General features: G+C 50.2%; 3 protein-coding genes across 7 annotated transcripts in view; 1 reads left to right on the forward strand and 2 right to left on the reverse strand.

Moving 5' to 3' along the window:
• The window catches only part of iqsec3b (IQ motif and Sec7 domain ArfGEF 3b), a 15715-nt gene extending 13730 nt beyond the window's left edge, over window positions 1-1985 (reverse strand). The window contains 1 exon segment of the mRNA XM_047033705.1: window positions 1233-1985. Coding sequence (XP_046889661.1) covers window positions 1233-1738 — 506 coding nt within the window. The 5' untranslated portion in view covers window positions 1739-1985.
• Window positions 1986-2624: 639 nt separating this feature from the next.
• On the forward strand, window positions 2625-6976 carry wash1 (WAS protein family homolog 1). Its single transcript, XM_047033727.1, has 11 exons — window positions 2625-2746; window positions 3235-3375; window positions 3576-3687; window positions 3934-4080; window positions 4723-4859; window positions 4961-5096; window positions 5256-5457; window positions 5651-5824; window positions 5920-6078; window positions 6606-6677; window positions 6762-6976. Exons 1-11 carry the CDS (start codon window positions 2739-2741, stop codon window positions 6905-6907), a joined length of 1434 nt encoding a protein of 477 aa, XP_046889683.1. The 5' UTR covers window positions 2625-2738; the 3' UTR covers window positions 6908-6976.
• An 831-nt stretch (window positions 6977-7807) lies between these two features.
• ddx11 (DEAD/H (Asp-Glu-Ala-Asp/His) box helicase 11) lies at window positions 7808-15185 on the reverse strand. 5 transcript variants are annotated; one of them, XM_047033710.1, is made up of 28 exons: window positions 15104-15185; window positions 13814-13959; window positions 13486-13716; window positions 13289-13375; window positions 13025-13164; window positions 12856-12913; window positions 12659-12766; window positions 12400-12487; window positions 12083-12285; window positions 11922-11996; window positions 11765-11842; window positions 11596-11642; window positions 11359-11438; window positions 11219-11260; window positions 11081-11148; window positions 10921-10959; window positions 10652-10820; window positions 10230-10361; window positions 10041-10153; window positions 9869-9941; window positions 9659-9762; window positions 9401-9550; window positions 9201-9269; window positions 8905-9005; window positions 8701-8785; window positions 8348-8423; window positions 8082-8236; window positions 7808-7899 (listed from the first exon to the last, which is right to left on the reverse strand). In XM_047033710.1, exons 1-28 carry the CDS (start codon window positions 15183-15185, stop codon window positions 7867-7869), a joined length of 2832 nt encoding a protein of 943 aa, XP_046889666.1. In that variant the 3' UTR covers window positions 7808-7866. The 5 variants fall into 5 exon arrangements, 4 of the variants coding, with proteins under 4 accessions (XP_046889666.1, XP_046889665.1, XP_046889668.1 ...); XM_047033709.1 differs by having other exon boundaries at window positions 10230-10364; XM_047033712.1 differs by lacking the exon at window positions 15104-15185 and adding an exon at window positions 14806-15076 and having other exon boundaries at window positions 10230-10364.
• Between the last annotated feature and the right edge of the window lie 6 nt (window positions 15186-15191).

Below are 15191 nucleotides of genomic sequence, written 5' to 3' on the forward strand. Positions count from 1 at the left end.
AAGTGGGGCAGATACGTGGCTCAGCTAGGGAGAGGAGGTGGATTCTCTCTCCCCCATAAGCAGATCCACGCACAACCCCCCCCCACACACACACACACGCACACACACCAAAACACACACACGTATACATCCGTCTGATGTACACAGTGTGTTATGACACAACCATTTGTTCCCACAGTCTCCTTTCAAAAGTGGTCTAAAAAGCAGCCGGCACTGGATTCCGTACGGTGCTGACAGCCGTACACACATGCATATTCCACACGTGCACACTCGCACACCCCGCACAAACACGCGCAAATACTTAACTACTGCCATCGGGGTCACAGATATTTCATCCCACACCAGACAACACTATCTTCAATGTACACCATCATCACAGATACAAAGCCCCAGCCAAACATTTCTCTTGTTTTGTCTTTTGAAGTCTGTAAAACGAACTTATGGTGCAGAGTGGTGCAGTGGAATTCAATTAAACTCAATTAAGTCTCTCCAACAAGGATAGACAGGCGAGCACGAGCAACATTTGCTACCCTTACAGCCCTCAGGGGCAAGAGGGGTGTGACGAGTGATTCACGGACTGAAAGAAAAGCACCAACAGTCTCTTTTCTATCTCCCTATCCCTACCCTCCACTCCTTCCCCTCTCCTTCTCACCACGGTGGGGGAGGGGTCCCAGAGAGACCAATCAGGACTCCTGCTGGGATACCACTCATGATCAGAGCATCGCACACAAGCAGGCACACACACACACCGCCCCGTCCTGACACCAAAGCACAGCATGGGAAGAGAGAAATACCCAGCTGTGTGTGTGTGTGTGTGTGTGTGTGTGTGTGTGTGTGTGTGTGTGTGTGTGTGTGTGTGTGTGTGTGTGTGTGTGTGTGCGTGTGTGCGTGTGTGCATGTATATGCGTCAGTTTATGTGACATACTAGCACATCAGAAACCTCTTGAGGTTTTTTTCTGTTAGAAAATCAGCTCCATGGCCAGCGACCGTCTAGAAAAGTCAGGTGTTTTACTGAACCAAGTGTCGGTCTGGTTCTAATGACATGTCTTTAGAAATACCATAGTCCTACAACTGCTTGTTATATAATGGCATGCTCTAGACTCTAGATAAAATAATCCGCTTCTGTTGCAAATACAATTGCGTGCACATTCTTCTCAAATTGGCAGCACTGGTTGTCACACACGCGAGCACACAGCATACTGTTGTTGACGGTCGAAAAAAAAAACACTCACTCTGATTTTTTAGCCAGGGCCAGCGATCGGCAGAGGGTAGTGGGGGTCAGTGGTACTAAGGAGCGGCAGTCCGGGCTGGTCGTTCCGTCCTCCCCTGCTCCAGGGCTAGCCTCGCCCGGTGAAGGGGTCTGTGGATGAGCCGGGACCAGCTGCATTTCCCCAGGGTCAGCAGGTTGAAGCGGTGTAGACAGCGGCTGGGGCGATGCAAATTGAGGCTGCGGCGGGTCATGGTCAGGCAGGGGCCCAGGTACCGTAGGCTGGGGGTCTGGGTGGTAATGATGGTGGTGATGGCTGGGGTCAGGGTGATGATGATAATGAAGCTGCTGTCCTCTCACATCGCGCAAGTGTCTGTTCTCCCCGAGCAGGTCGTCCACTCGGCGGTCCAGTTCATCGATGCGCGATCGCTGAGTCTGGATAAGACTTTGCTGGTTCTGGACGATTGTGGTAAGCTCTCGCAGGTACAAAATCGCTTGCACTGGGTTTTCCAGTAGGCTCGATCCCGCCATGCCCGTGAGAGGTATAGAACAGAGGGAGAGAGAGAACGTTAGCGCTATAGGACAGAGCGAGAGCGACAATGAGAGAGGTTTCTTATAGCCTATGACAGAGAGCTGCTGAGATGATCCCGTAAAAAGGAGAGTGCAAATTATGTCCTATTATCAACAGCAAACGGCAAGGATCCGGTTCCTCTCTCTCCCTCGCAGCCACCCGAACGGTTGTGTTCTGTGCTAGGCACACCGAACGGCCCTACGGATCTCGTCCCTCTCTCCGCTTACCGTGCGCGCAAGTGAGTGCTACTGTTGATGATGAGAGATTCCGATCCAGATGTGACAAGAGAGAGAGGGGGGGGGGGGGGGGGGGGGGGGATTGCCGTCATTACGCACAGACCGACACGAGCACGCATAGCCTAAGCCTATTCTCTTGCTCTCTCTCTCCTTCTCTGTCTATATTTTTCTCTTTCTCCCTTTCTGTGCATGTGTGATATAAGGATTGAGGGAAAGAGCAGGGCAGACACCCCGTCCATGCCAAATGACATGTGTTCTTGTCAACTGGCCCCTCTCTCAAGGTCGACCATCCAGCTTCCCTGTTTTTTAAATAATTTGTGGTGATGTAGCCTAAATAAGTGAATATTTCTAAATACATTTTCTTGAAATAATGCAAGACATCAATCTTTGGTAGTTGTGGGTTAAACGTGTTTGATTGCTTGGCTATAGCGTATAACGTATCAACAAGTAGGCCTAAGGGTGAAACTATTATATAAATAAATAATAAACAAAATATTCCGAACTTCTAAAACTTTTCATCGGGTTAGGTGGTTTTGGTTAGTAAAAGCTTTTTGGTATATTTTTGGTGTATTGTTCCTTTAAATTGTCACGCGGTAGGACCATACGGAAGTGAGTGTTTCGTTTGAGACTAGCCACAAGCTACACTACATCAACAGCAGGGGACTAGCATATCTGGCAGTCTTGAAAAAAACATACCTGGAGCCATAGATACTGTAAATTGTTAATGGTCAGGTAAGACATCGATCTAGCTTGGTTTACTATCAAATGTATTTGCTCCTACTGGCTACTACTACTGCAATGTTATGACGGCTTTTGGCGACAACTTGCTACAGTAGTTGCTGGCCCCGGAGTTGTTATGGTCTGGAATTGGTGCTTTGGTCATGATATCAGAGATTTGTGGGTTTTAAGAAGCAGTAGTGTCATTTAAATAACTAGCTATCTTGTTTTATAAAATTATTTAGATCCTTGCAATTAATTAACTCCTGCAATTTTGTAGATGAGCTAGTTAGAGAGCTAGATTAATTTAACAACCGATTGCTAGTGATCGGTCATGTGACAGTCGTCTAAAGACTTTAGGGGAGGGGTAATGTAAAAGTGAAACAACATGACTTATTTCTTCAGTAACTAACTAATAGTAGAATATAGCTCCAGCCTAGGTTACTGCGATCCCTCCAGTCCCAGCGTTATATGAGGAATTTTCCTGGTGTGTTGTTGTGTAGGATGACCCAGAAGCTTTGCCTGGAGGGCCAAGTGTATTCGGTGCCTCTCATTCAGCCGGACTTGAGGAGAGAAGAGGCAGTCCACCAGATTGCCGATGCCCTTTTCTACTTAGAGACCATATCTACAGACATATTTAACAGGTAGTCTAAAAACTAACTCTCTATCACACAGTCCGGTTACAGAGCTTTACAAACGGATGCCTTATGTTAGCATGCTGTTTTTGCACATTGAATGAAAAATACTAGGGCTAAGGTATTTCCTACCTGTGCACACATACAAAGAAAATAATTTGTTAGGAACCTGACACTTTTACACCCATTCCTTTCTTTCCATGTCACAGGGTGTCTGAGAGTGTGGAGAAAAACCGGCGGCAGCTACGGACTGTTACAGACCGGATCAGACTGGCTCAGGCTCGAGTTGATAAAATCAAAGGCAGCAAAAAGGCTACTAAGGTAACATTCACGTTTCATTGTGAGATGGACCAAATTGGTATTATTCATGTAATATAGAACGTTTACAAGAAAGGTCTGTGTAAAATCAGAATTTCAGTATTCACTGGACAACTTACTGAAATATGCATGGTCGGTCGTGGTACGGTGTTTTTATAGGATGTAATATTAGCTAGGATATGGTTTTGCTGTATTGTAGGCTGATCTGTAGACACCTCGCTCAGTCCAACCTAGCAACCCTGTGTCTAGGTGTTCTCCAGTGCTAAGTACCCCGCTCCAGAGCGTCTCCATGACTACACCTCGATCTTCAGTGGAGCCACAGACCCCTCCTCGCAAACGCGCCCTCGCTACAAAATACAGAACAAACTACGAGCCCTTGATGACAAGGCCTTGCAGGTGAGACACACGCGGCCACATTTATCCTATCTGTTCGAGCCGGTGATGAGTTGAGGGAATTGGAATTGGAAAGCAGGTGGCTGCATTGTGTGTGTGTGCATAGAGGACACGGCTGATGTGCTCGCCCTCCAGGGCGCCAACTTGAATCAAACCTAATAGCCTGATGAGTGGGTTTGGCCTCTCATTGTTTTCCGTTTCACACCATGTCAATGCCCTAGCTCCGTGCGTATACGTTGGAGTGTTTGTCCTTGTGCGCTTTTATCCAGTGAGGGCGAGTGAATTGTGTGTGTGTGTGGTTTGGCGCGCGTGCACTAGCATTCACGGCTTGAATTATTCATGATGAACACCACTGAATGTTTTTTCCCTCGTCTCCAAAAAAACCCCACACAGGAACAGGAGTATTTGCTAGTGTGTGTGCTCGCTTGCAAGAGTGGAACGTTTGGAGTATTTTCTGTCGGCGTTTCTCCCCGGCTCCACGATGTATTATTTAGGAAACCTCCTGCAGTGCTTCCCAGCCCCTGCCCCGACTGACTGAGTTAACTTAAGAAGCAGCTGAATGTGCTATTCATGTGCAGCTTCCTGTGACACCCAAATATAAATCCCCTCTCTTCGTGTCTGTCCCTCCCTGTCTCGCTTCCCCAGGATAAGCTGTTGTATTTCCCAGTGTGCGTGAGCAGCAAGAAGCGGTCAGAGGACGAGACTGAGGAGGGCCTGGGCGGTCTGCCCAGAAACATCTCCTCCGTCAGCTCACTGCTGCTGTTCAACACCACAGAGAACCTGTGAGTTACACAGGAGGGCAAACATAGACACACACAGACAGACACACACACAGGCACAGACGCACAAGCTTGATGGGGGTGTTTGTGTTTTATGTGTGCAGCTACAAGAAGTATGTGTTCCTGGACCCCCTGGCGGGGGCGGTGACTAAGACTCACAACGCTCTGGAGACGGAGAAAGAGGAGAAGCCGTTTGACGCGCCGTTGTCCATCACTAAGAGAGAACAGCTAGAGAGACAGGTACACGCACGCGCATGTCGTCGTCATCATCTCAAAGACAACAAAAAAATCCCTCCTCTCTCCCTCCCCTTTTCCCTTCATCTCTCCCCCTCCCTGGTCAGTGTCAAAGCCCGCCACTGTTAAAGTATTCCCCTGATCTGTGCCTCTCTACCCCTGCAGACAGCCGAGAGTTACTTCTATGTGCCCGACCTGGGCCAGGTACCAGAGCTAGACGTGCCATCCTACCTGCCCGACCTGCCTGGCATCGCTGACGACCTGTCCTACAGTGCCGACCTGGGGCCAGGGTTTGCACCCTCGGGATCCACACACAACATCCCTGAGTTGCCCTCCTTCACCGTTGACGTAGAGAGCAATGGGCCGGGTACGCCCTACACACACACACACACACAATCCCTGAACTGCCCTCTTTCACAGGGGAGATAGGGGAGAAACAGACAGTATGCCCTCCCCCCCCACACACACACACAGTTTAAGGTAATACACACAACTTTGTAGTCATTTAAAAGATCGGTATTACCTTTGACTGTAAATAATGTTTGTGTGTGTTGTTTCAGTTTCACAGTTCCCGGCCGCGGTTCTACCCCCGCCGCCCCCTCCACCTCCCCCTCCTCCCCCACCCGAGCCCGTCCTCCCGCCGGCCGCCCCCACCGGGGCCCCTCCGCCCCCTCCTCCCCCACCGCCCCCGCCCGCGGACAGCCCTGCAGGCACCAGGCAGAATCACAGCACAGGTAAAGCCACAGACGCACCCCAAATGCACCATGAGGCGGGTCACAGAGGGTTCAGTCTAACGTCAGTGACCTCTGACCCTCCCCCCCCTCCCCAGGCCCTGCGTCAGGAGCGCCCGGCGAGGTGGCCAAGCCGTCGGACGGACGAGCCAGTCTGCTGGAGTCCATACGCAACGCCGGCGGCATCGGCAACGCCAAGCTGAGGGACGTCAAGGAGCGCAAGATGGAGAAGAAGAAGCAGAAGGAGCAGGAGCAAGGTGGGGAAGGGAGGAGGGGAGGGGCATGTGCACCTGCACCATCAGTTAGATAAACAGATGCCTCTTTTCTGTGTCTCCTGAACCGGAAATCTTTTTTCAACTCCAGCAGGGCATGAATAGGCCCGCTAGTCTACACCCAGTACACGGTCCATTAACTTGATAGTCTGTGTGTGTGTGTGTGTGTATTTACGTATCTGTTTATATGCACGTGTGCCCTTCGGAGCCGCACACTAACCATAGGGTTATCGCAGATCCAATTGCGTTGCTCCTGGCAGGATGACCTTTATGTGTCCTAAATGCCACCTTCATTAAAATGCTGATTTGATGACAGCGCCAGTCTGTTCTGAAACTGCCTGACCTTTGCCATGGGCCCGACCCTGTTTCCTATCTGGTTCACTGACCAGGTCACACCTTCACATCCAGCTCTGTGTGTGTGTGTGAGTGTGAGTGAGTGAGTGAGTGAAAAAGAGGGCTGTGTTCTAACTGTTTGTTCTTTCTCCCTCCTCACTGGGCTCCCCTTCTCTCAGTTGTCGGGGTGGCAGCTAGCGGAGGGGACTTCATGTCCGATCTCTTCAATAAGCTGGCAATGCGCAGGAAAGGTAAGCCTCCATGTTGTGTTTGGGCCCTAACATGCTGACGGGGCTGGCTGGAAGGCCGTGTCTCACTGTGTCCTCGTCCTCCAGGTATCTCTGGGAAGGGGCCAGCTGGCGGGGACTCGAACGACGCCCCAGCCAGTTCTGGCAGCGCCTTCGCCAGGATGTCCGACGTCATCCCTCCCCTCCCCGCCCCCGGGGCAACGGCCGAGGACGAGGACGACTGGGAGGCGTAACCGTCAGAGAATAGCCAATCGGAGCTGATGGAACTCGGAGCGCTGCTAGCTCGCCACCAATCCCGGGGGAGAGTGGGGACAGGCGAGGCTGTTCTGTAGAGGAGAAAGTCGTGTGTACAGCAGGATTAGTGCGTGACTTTGTCCATTTGGTGGTCTTAAAGGGGATGCTTCTGCCCTTTGGCGTAAGTGCTGGAGTCATCCGACTGGAGGAAGACCTGTCGCTGTGCCAGTGGTGTGAACACAGCAGTGGTGTGCAGAACCCCCCCCCCTCTCTCTCTTTTCCAGAGGGGACCTAGAAGGATCTTGGCTCCCCCTACTGGCCTGCTGTAAAACCCATGATGACCACAAGCAATTTGAAGGAACTATGGGAGAATCAAGATGCGCAGATGCTGCCTTTTTGCAAAGAAACTCTATAGAATACAAATAAAACAAGTTTATTGTATAGTTGAGCAGATTAACAAATGAAACCAACATTAATTTTAATTATGTCACCATCTTTATATTATATAAATGTGATTGTGGATGTACAAATGCCTTATTTTTGCCATAATCAGCATTGAGTGAATAAAGACATGTTTATTATAAAGTATCTTAAAAACATACGATACACAACTAAACATTGTAACACTAAAGCAGCATAACATGGCAAGAATGTCAATAAATGCTTTTTGGCATACAAATCCCTGTTTTACATGTTGGTCAAAGTCAAACTAGGAAATATTTACAAGCTTATGTAATCTTAATGAGAACATCTGTCCCAATAAAATTATAGTCTCCAGATCCATCTGATGTGCTGATAGGCTGGGACCAAGCCCCTGGAGACCGGCGCAAACCAATGAATGCTTCCCAGACTGGTGCGGGTGCAACAGTTTCCTCCTGAGTCTGATCTTGTACAGGAATCTTTGATCTCGCCAGTGCTTCACCTTCACACGCCATCATCGTCATCATTAGCATCCTCCTCAAGACTGTTTCTGCTTCTTCTCTATGAAGAACTAAAGGATGACAGAGAGATAAAAGGGAGCACTGCTTTAATTGGGGCCATCATTCAAGGGCATTTCCCAAAGTAAAAATGACATTAAGGGTAGACTACTAATTATAATTCCACATAGTTACAGTCGATCTCAAGAACGAATTGGCTGCTAAGAGAGAATGTTTGTGCGTGCGTGTCGCTCACCCGTCTCAGGGAAGCGAAAGCTGGTCCGAAGCTGGCGTGTGTGTGCGTCTGAGCTCGGATCCAGCTGGGAAGTTTGGCGAGTGTGGCCGGTCGAGAGTAGCGCCGGTCACACAGCACTATGCACGCGTAGTCGTCACGGTGACGTATAGCCCTTCCTGTGGGAGTGCACGAATGACCCAAACAGAGACTCGTCTTTACCCAATCGGCCTCCAATCAGCCCAGTGGGTTTTCAGCCGGTAGAACATAACAGAACAGGACAGGCTTACCTATAGACTGATTGACGGCCTTCATGCACAGGTTTTCAATCAGGGCCTGGCCAGGACTCCGCCCTCCCGCGTGAGACTGAAATAGAGGAGGAGTAACCGAGCCAAATTGGTTCAACCCCTCAGTATGAATACGTCTGGCATCATCGAGGTTTTCGGTGGCGTAGCTGGTCACAGGGTTGTTTTGGCAAAGTGGCAATAAGTCTGAGGACCCTTGTTGCAACGACTGAGGGGGCCGGTGAGGGAGGTAGCGATCGTGTCGGGCAACGTGATGACACTTGCAGACACTTGTGATAAGAGCAGACCAGGACTGAAGTGATGTGTGACCTGTGTGACTCGTTGTGCGTGAGGTTTACCAGGTTTTTGTCCAGATAAGCCATCTTCTCCTGCAACTCTGGAGACTTGATGTTTGGATAAGGCATGCCCACCATCACGATGCACCTGTGAACACAAACATGGCCAGGTCATCAACTGCGCTACGCGGCTTAAGGAAACGTAAAGCTCCTATCAAACTGGACGTTTCCCTATTCTCTCTCTTTCACACAAACACACACACACACCTGCCCAGGTCGTCCGAGAAGTTGATGCCTTCGCTCATCTTCCCTCCCACCACCGAGAAAAGCAATGCTCCTGTGAGATCACTCCCATCCACAGCACACCTCTGAGAGAGAGAGAGAGAGAGAGAGAGAGAAAAAGAGAGAGAAAAAGAGAGAGAGACAGACAGAATGAGAGAGGGGAGAGAGAGAGACAGGGAGAGGAAGAAAGAGAGAGATGACCTGTACAGGAGGCCAGACAGCAGAGGGACACCAGTCCTGACCCTCAGCATGACCCTGAGAGAGAAGAGAGGAGCTCTCACCTGGATGCACCTGGAGAACTCACTGAGCACCTGCTCCACCTGATTGGCCTTCTTGGGCTCCTGGAAGATCTGCAGAGAGAAACGCAGCGTCATGACAGGATCCCTCCCTTGCTCTGCTGTTTGAAGAAGAGCAAGGTTGCACTCAAAACTCGAACTTTTCTTCGCCATCTGCTCTCATCAACTCACACACACACACACACCTTCTTCTTGCTAGCGAGGCGAGCAAGGACTCCGCTGCTCTCCCAATGTCCCACAATCCTCCTGGAGTATTCGTAGGAGGGGAAGAAGCACACAACGCCCCCGGGAACCACGTTGCACAGGTTGGAGAGAACACGCCCCGTCTCATCCATCTACACCCACACACACACACACACACACTCACTCCTGTTAACACATGACCTTCTATCCCTGGGAATGCAGAGCGTGCATTGTGACAGAAGCAGTGTGGAGTGTGTCACCGTGCACGGCATGTCTCTGTTCTGGAAGGTGAACTCCAGCGGCTGGCCAGAGGGTCCGCTGGACAGGACCACAGGGAGGATGTTGTCAGGGGGGATGACGTGGCCTGCGGCGCAGACAAACACACCGACGGACGTGACCATGGTGCCACAGCAGTGAGGCCCACAGACTGTTTGTGTGTGTGTGTGTGTGTGTGGATGGCGAGTGCTCACCGCAGGAGAACTCGGTGATGCGCTCCTCGCCCACCCCGGCGGAGAACAGCAGCTCCTGCTTGAAGTCGGACACCTGCGAGCGCAACACGTTCCGCTAAATCCTTCAGATGCGGAGGTTCGTCGTTCTACTCGATATCTATCTAAGTACGTGCGTGCTTGTGCCTGCTCTTACAGGCTGCATGGTTCCTCCCGCGATGATCACCGCCCTGCAGTCCTTGAGCACCTGAGCGAAGTGCACGGCTGGGTTCAGCAACAGGAACTTCACGCTGCTCGACGACACGCAACCTAGAGAGACGGAAACAGGGGCTGTGGATGCAGGAGTGGCGTGTGTGCGTTTGTGTGTGTTTGTGTGCTGGTGTACCTTGTGTCTGCACCACAACCCGGCCGTCAGCATTGCTGTTGGTGAGAGCCATGAGGAAGCCTTCCACCTGCATCATAGGTGAGGCGGACAGCACCCTTTCCCCCTCTGGCGGCCCCTGCTGGTTTGGAGGAGCTACTGCGCACAGAGGGAAATGGGAGCCGCAGCAACAGGGGGGGGCTGTTGGTCAATGTCATCCATACTCGCGTTATTCCCATGAATGTGAGTCAGCATTTGCACTGCTCCGGGCTTGTCCGAGCGGCTCACCGCTCTAATACGCGCCCCATGTAGGTTTGAATCTGGCCGTTTACCACCTCTCCCCCTCTCCCCTCTCTCTTTTCCTATCCTCTCCATAATAACTATCTCTGTCAATAACAAAAGCAGTGATGCCCCTCGAAATATACATCTTCAGCGTCAGCACTGACCCGTGTTTGGATTGGACAGCGTCTGGAGGTAGCGGTTCAGCCCCCCGGTGCGACGGTTCTCTTTGTCGGCGGCGTGCGCGAGGGGGCCGGCCGGCGTGTGAGTGAGGGGGCCAGCCGGCGCGTGCGCCGTCACACCGCTGCCTGCGTACTTCTCAACGAAGCCACTCAGCTAGAGGAGGGGACAGCATGGGTACCTCTGGTAGTCTGCACTTTAAAACACTCAGACTGTATGCGGAGACGCACTGTACAAAGCGCTCGGTTGTTTTTACCTTCCTGCTGATCATGCTCTTCTCAAAGTATCTCTGCACCTGGAGCGAGAGAGGGTGGAGGTTGAGGCGGTCAGGGTGAGGCTGTGTGTGTGTGCGTGATTGGTAAACGGGGGAGGGGGGGATTCGAACACGGCTGCAGGGATGCCGTTTCCGTGCCTACCTTGAACAGGTTGATGTTGTCTATCTGAGCCTTGAACAGGAAGTTGTTGATGGTGAACATCTCTGTCCCTGGGGTGACGCAAAGTCACATCAGTGGCTGCAAACTGCGAATGGAACCCGTGTGTGTGTGTGTTGTTACCTGGCAGAGTAGTCTGGCTCTGTGGATTCTGACCCACCTTCCCTGTAAAATTAAGAAAATCCGATTCAGACTCGAGTCCCGTGTTTGTTGGACTCACCCCTCACTCAGTTGTCCACCCAGACACGCAGCAGGTCACTCACCTCCCAGCACTCGCACCAGCCCCTCCAGCACAAACAGGATCTGCCTGATATACATCAGGTTCTTGGCTTTTAATCGACTCCTGGCAGACGAACACACACACGCAAGTAAGCATGTAGGCACACACACACAGCAGGGACAGGTGACAAGCAAGTGTTGCGTTAAGAATTCTAGATTAAGTTATAGGTATGTAACAGTGAGATAAATCCATGTGTGTATGCATGTGTCCATGTCCTCACTTGTAGCGGTCAGAATACTGTGTGAGCTGAGAATGTGCACGGCAGAGCTGGAGACAGAAAAGATAGGAATCAAATCCTTATTCCCTTCGACAACTACCGTGCATCAATTGTAATGCTGAATCAAATGAACACAAGGTGCGTGTGTCTGAGTGCGTGTGTGCGTGTGTACCTGTGCTCCAGTGAGCTCTGAGCTGTGTATACAGGAGAGAGTATCGCTGAGGTTGTGGGCTTCATCTATAATCAGCACCTGAAGCCAAACAAACAAAAGGTGGATCTCACGTCCGTGGATGATTGCGTAACCATGTTCTTTGTGAGCGGAAATTCACCTGCCCCTTGAGCTGGACACCTGAGGCACGCCTCGTTCCTTCGTGGAGCACCATCTGATAGGGCAACACCACCAGCTACACACACACAGACACACTATTACTGCAATATCAATTTGCAAAGTACTTCAACAACGTAGCGTGAATGAGTGTGCGTGTGTTACCTGCGCCGGGGGAATTGCGAGGCGGGTGGCGTAGTAGGGACAGGCCTTCGCTTTTCTGCCCAGACCGAGGAGTCCCTCGATATCGCTCACCGCCCCCAAGACTTCATCTCGGAGATGCTGCAGGCCCGTGGCACCGACGTAGGGACACACACTCTTTGCTGCCCCCCGTCTACGCTTCGCACCCTCATCCTGGGGCCGCTTATCTGACAGGAAGAACCAGAGAGAGAGAGAGATGTTGAGAGAGAGAGAAAGACATGATTTTGGGAAGGCCTTGAAGCCACAAGCGCATGGATGAGCCCATGGACGCGTGTTCTCACCGTGTTTGTTCTTCTGCATCTCCATGCAGCGGTCATTGATGCGCTGGACGCTGCCCAGACGACGCACTTCCTCGTTAATGCACATGTTCTGCGAGATGGACGCACACACCCGTGAATTGGCACATACGCACTGTAAATGTGCACACGCTCAGCCGAATGTATGCAAATGCCACTGACATGCAGGAGGCACACTGTGTACAAGTGTGTGTGTGTGTGTGTGTGTGTGTGTGTGTGTGTGTGTGTGTGTGTGTGTGTGTACCTGTCGTGAGCCCAACGTGACCAGACTGATGTCCTGACTGAAGGGGCTCTTCTGAACTTCATGGACAAACTGGGCCAGCTGGGAATGGGTGCGACTGCAGTAGTAAATCTAATCCAACACACTCCCGAGTTATGACACACACGCAGACAGGTGCTGTAATCATTGGTTTCTGAATGCCAAAGCGAAAACACACACACCTTGGTGACATGCTCCTCCACCAAGTCATCATCATCCTCATCATCGCCAGCACAGAACCTGTTAGAGAGAGAAAATAAACACACTTTCTAATTCCGCGAGATTACCGACCCTAATCTTCGATTGGCTGGTTATCAACCTGTCCCCATTTCAGACTGGTGAGGTACTCACTTGTTCTTGGTGTTCTTGGACTCATCATCACTCTCGTATTCGGCTACAATAAGCTCCTCCTCCTCGGGGTCTCCTGACTCCTCCCCCTGATCCTCCTTACTGAGCTCTAACAGCTTCACCGCTTCATCGTCCTCACAGCTCTATAACACAGCACATGCAAGTGCACGCAGTACAACACCTTTGGTTGATGGAATCGGGCGCTGACATCATCTTTGCCAAAGCGCTATGCGTCATATTGTACGCTGTATACTCAAACAAACATACTTTTCTTTTCATGGTGTATTTCAGCTGGGCGTTGTGTCGGATCATCTCCAAGCGCTCCTCCCTTCGTTTCCTCCTCAGCTCGTCCTCCTGACGGGTTGAGAGAGACAAGAAGTTAAGACGGACGCAAAAGCGTGGTGTATTCCACAGTACTGATGATCCGACCGAGTCAAGTCTCACTTCTGACCCGTAAGCACAACCTTTAATTTGCACACGAGGTCTCGCTCTGCCTTCTTCTGCACAAAGTCAGTGATCCAGTCGGGCTCTGCTGAGGAGGGAGCTGGAGGGCTCTGGAGAGGAGAGGTGGAGCTCGGGGAGGGGAGAGTGGCCTCTCCCTCCCCCTGCAGCAGGCTCGCTGTCTCTTCCCTCCTCCTCTCCTCATGGTCCCTCAGCCAGCTTAGTGCTCCACAGATCAGACTCAGAGACTTGCCCTGGAATGTAAACAACACCGAAATCTTAATGCAGACACACACCTAGAGAAACCCACTGGGAGGTCATTGTGTTCAACATCTGATCAGATGCACATACTGTTCCGGTGGGGCTCTCAAAGATGCCAACTTTGCCATGCTCTAGTGCTCGATATAGAGCTTGCATAAACTGATCTTGTATGTGGTAGGGCTGGTAAGGGAAGGGGAACGTGGGACTTGCTACCTCCTCCATAACCGCCAATGGCCCTAGGAGATGAGATGGAGAGCACAAAAGCAGCACAGAATAATACATGTGGATTAAACATTCATAGAAGGGTCCTTGTTGACAGCAGTTATGGGGTTCTGTTTTAACTTGTATGTGATGCAATGTAACGTCCGCCCTTCAATGACATTCGTTACTGATAAACAAGAGATGTTTACCATTTGACCTGAGATAAGCTAGGATAAGCGGGGTAACACTAGGTCAGAGTGCATAAGGATTCAATATTGCAGGGCTCTAAAGTGTCACGCATTTGCCGTGAGACTCACGCATTTCAACCAGTTCTCACGCTGAGAAGTAAGGGATAACTTGTCCCGCTGTATACAATTAATGGACGAGGCGCAGGGCATACTGGGATGATAACTACCAGTCTCGAGTTATACAGAGTTAAATGCCAAATACCAATCAGAAAACATTACCAGTACCCCCATCAGCCGGAATTTTTTACCCAAACGTTGACAGATATGGTAATCTCACCCAAAACTTTTGATAAAACTTGAGAGCCCTGAATATAGATATCCTACAAACTACTTTTTCAGGCATCAAATTAGAAAGGCAAATAGGCGATTGACATATAATCAACATATACTTTGTGTACACCACACGTGTACAGAGACCTTTACTCAGACTGATCAGTAATCAATGGAAACCGCACATGTAGACAAAAACCTAGAATGGCAAATAGTCACATTTAGGGGGTTACCGACTTACTTGCTGAGTGACAAGCATCCATTGCTCAAGTAACTTAATTAAGTAAGTTAGTCAGGCTAGCAACAAGCAAGTGAGATAGGCTACATTATAATGCAAGCAACTTCAAATAACAAGACGTTCACCATTTCCTGATAGATGCGCGGTAAAATAATCAACCAATGGGACACTGGTAGCAGAAGACAGGAAGCTCTAGCTATCTTGGCATGTAAAAACAAATGTTAACATATATCGTTGGATAAATTGAAGACACGAATCACGAATTATTCATAAAATAATCCGTGTTGATGTTTCTCTTGAATTGATATTTCGTAATTGGTAACCCCTATTTTTTTAAACCACGGTTCCTTAATTCCTTAGTTCCTAAATATATGTGTACATATATGTAGATACTTATCAATATTTACACTTATAAATACATACACATTCCGTTTGAAATTAAAGGGGTTGAGGTCTTGAAGGAAGAAAAAACCGCCCATTGGAAGTTTCCGGGAATATAAAACATGCGAAC

Source organism: Hypomesus transpacificus, chromosome 14 (genome assembly GCF_021917145.1).
Source record: "Hypomesus transpacificus isolate Combined female chromosome 14, fHypTra1, whole genome shotgun sequence".
Classification (NCBI taxonomy): Eukaryota; Metazoa; Chordata; class Actinopteri; order Osmeriformes; family Osmeridae; genus Hypomesus; species Hypomesus transpacificus.

Bases quoted from the DNA above. Each gene is read 5' to 3' on its own strand.
- wash1 (XM_047033727.1), top strand. The intron at 6,079-6,605 runs GTGGGGAAGGGA...CCCTTCTCTCAG, and splicing joins GCAGAAGGAGCAGGAGCAAG to TTGTCGGGGTGGCAGCTAGC. The intron at 6,678-6,761 runs GTAAGCCTCCAT...CTCGTCCTCCAG, and splicing joins GCTGGCAATGCGCAGGAAAG to GTATCTCTGGGAAGGGGCCA.
- ddx11 (XM_047033709.1), bottom strand. From the start codon at position 15,185: ATGTTTTATATTCCCGGAAACTTCCAATGGGCGGTTTTTTCTTCCTTC. The intron at 12,914-13,024 runs GTGAGTACCTCA...TCTCTCTAACAG, and splicing joins TCCAAGAACACCAAGAACAA to GTTCTGTGCTGGCGATGATG. The intron at 10,821-10,920 runs GTAAAAACAACC...CCCCTCCTCTAG, and splicing joins AGAGCATGATCAGCAGGAAG to CTGAGTGGCTTCGTTGAGAA.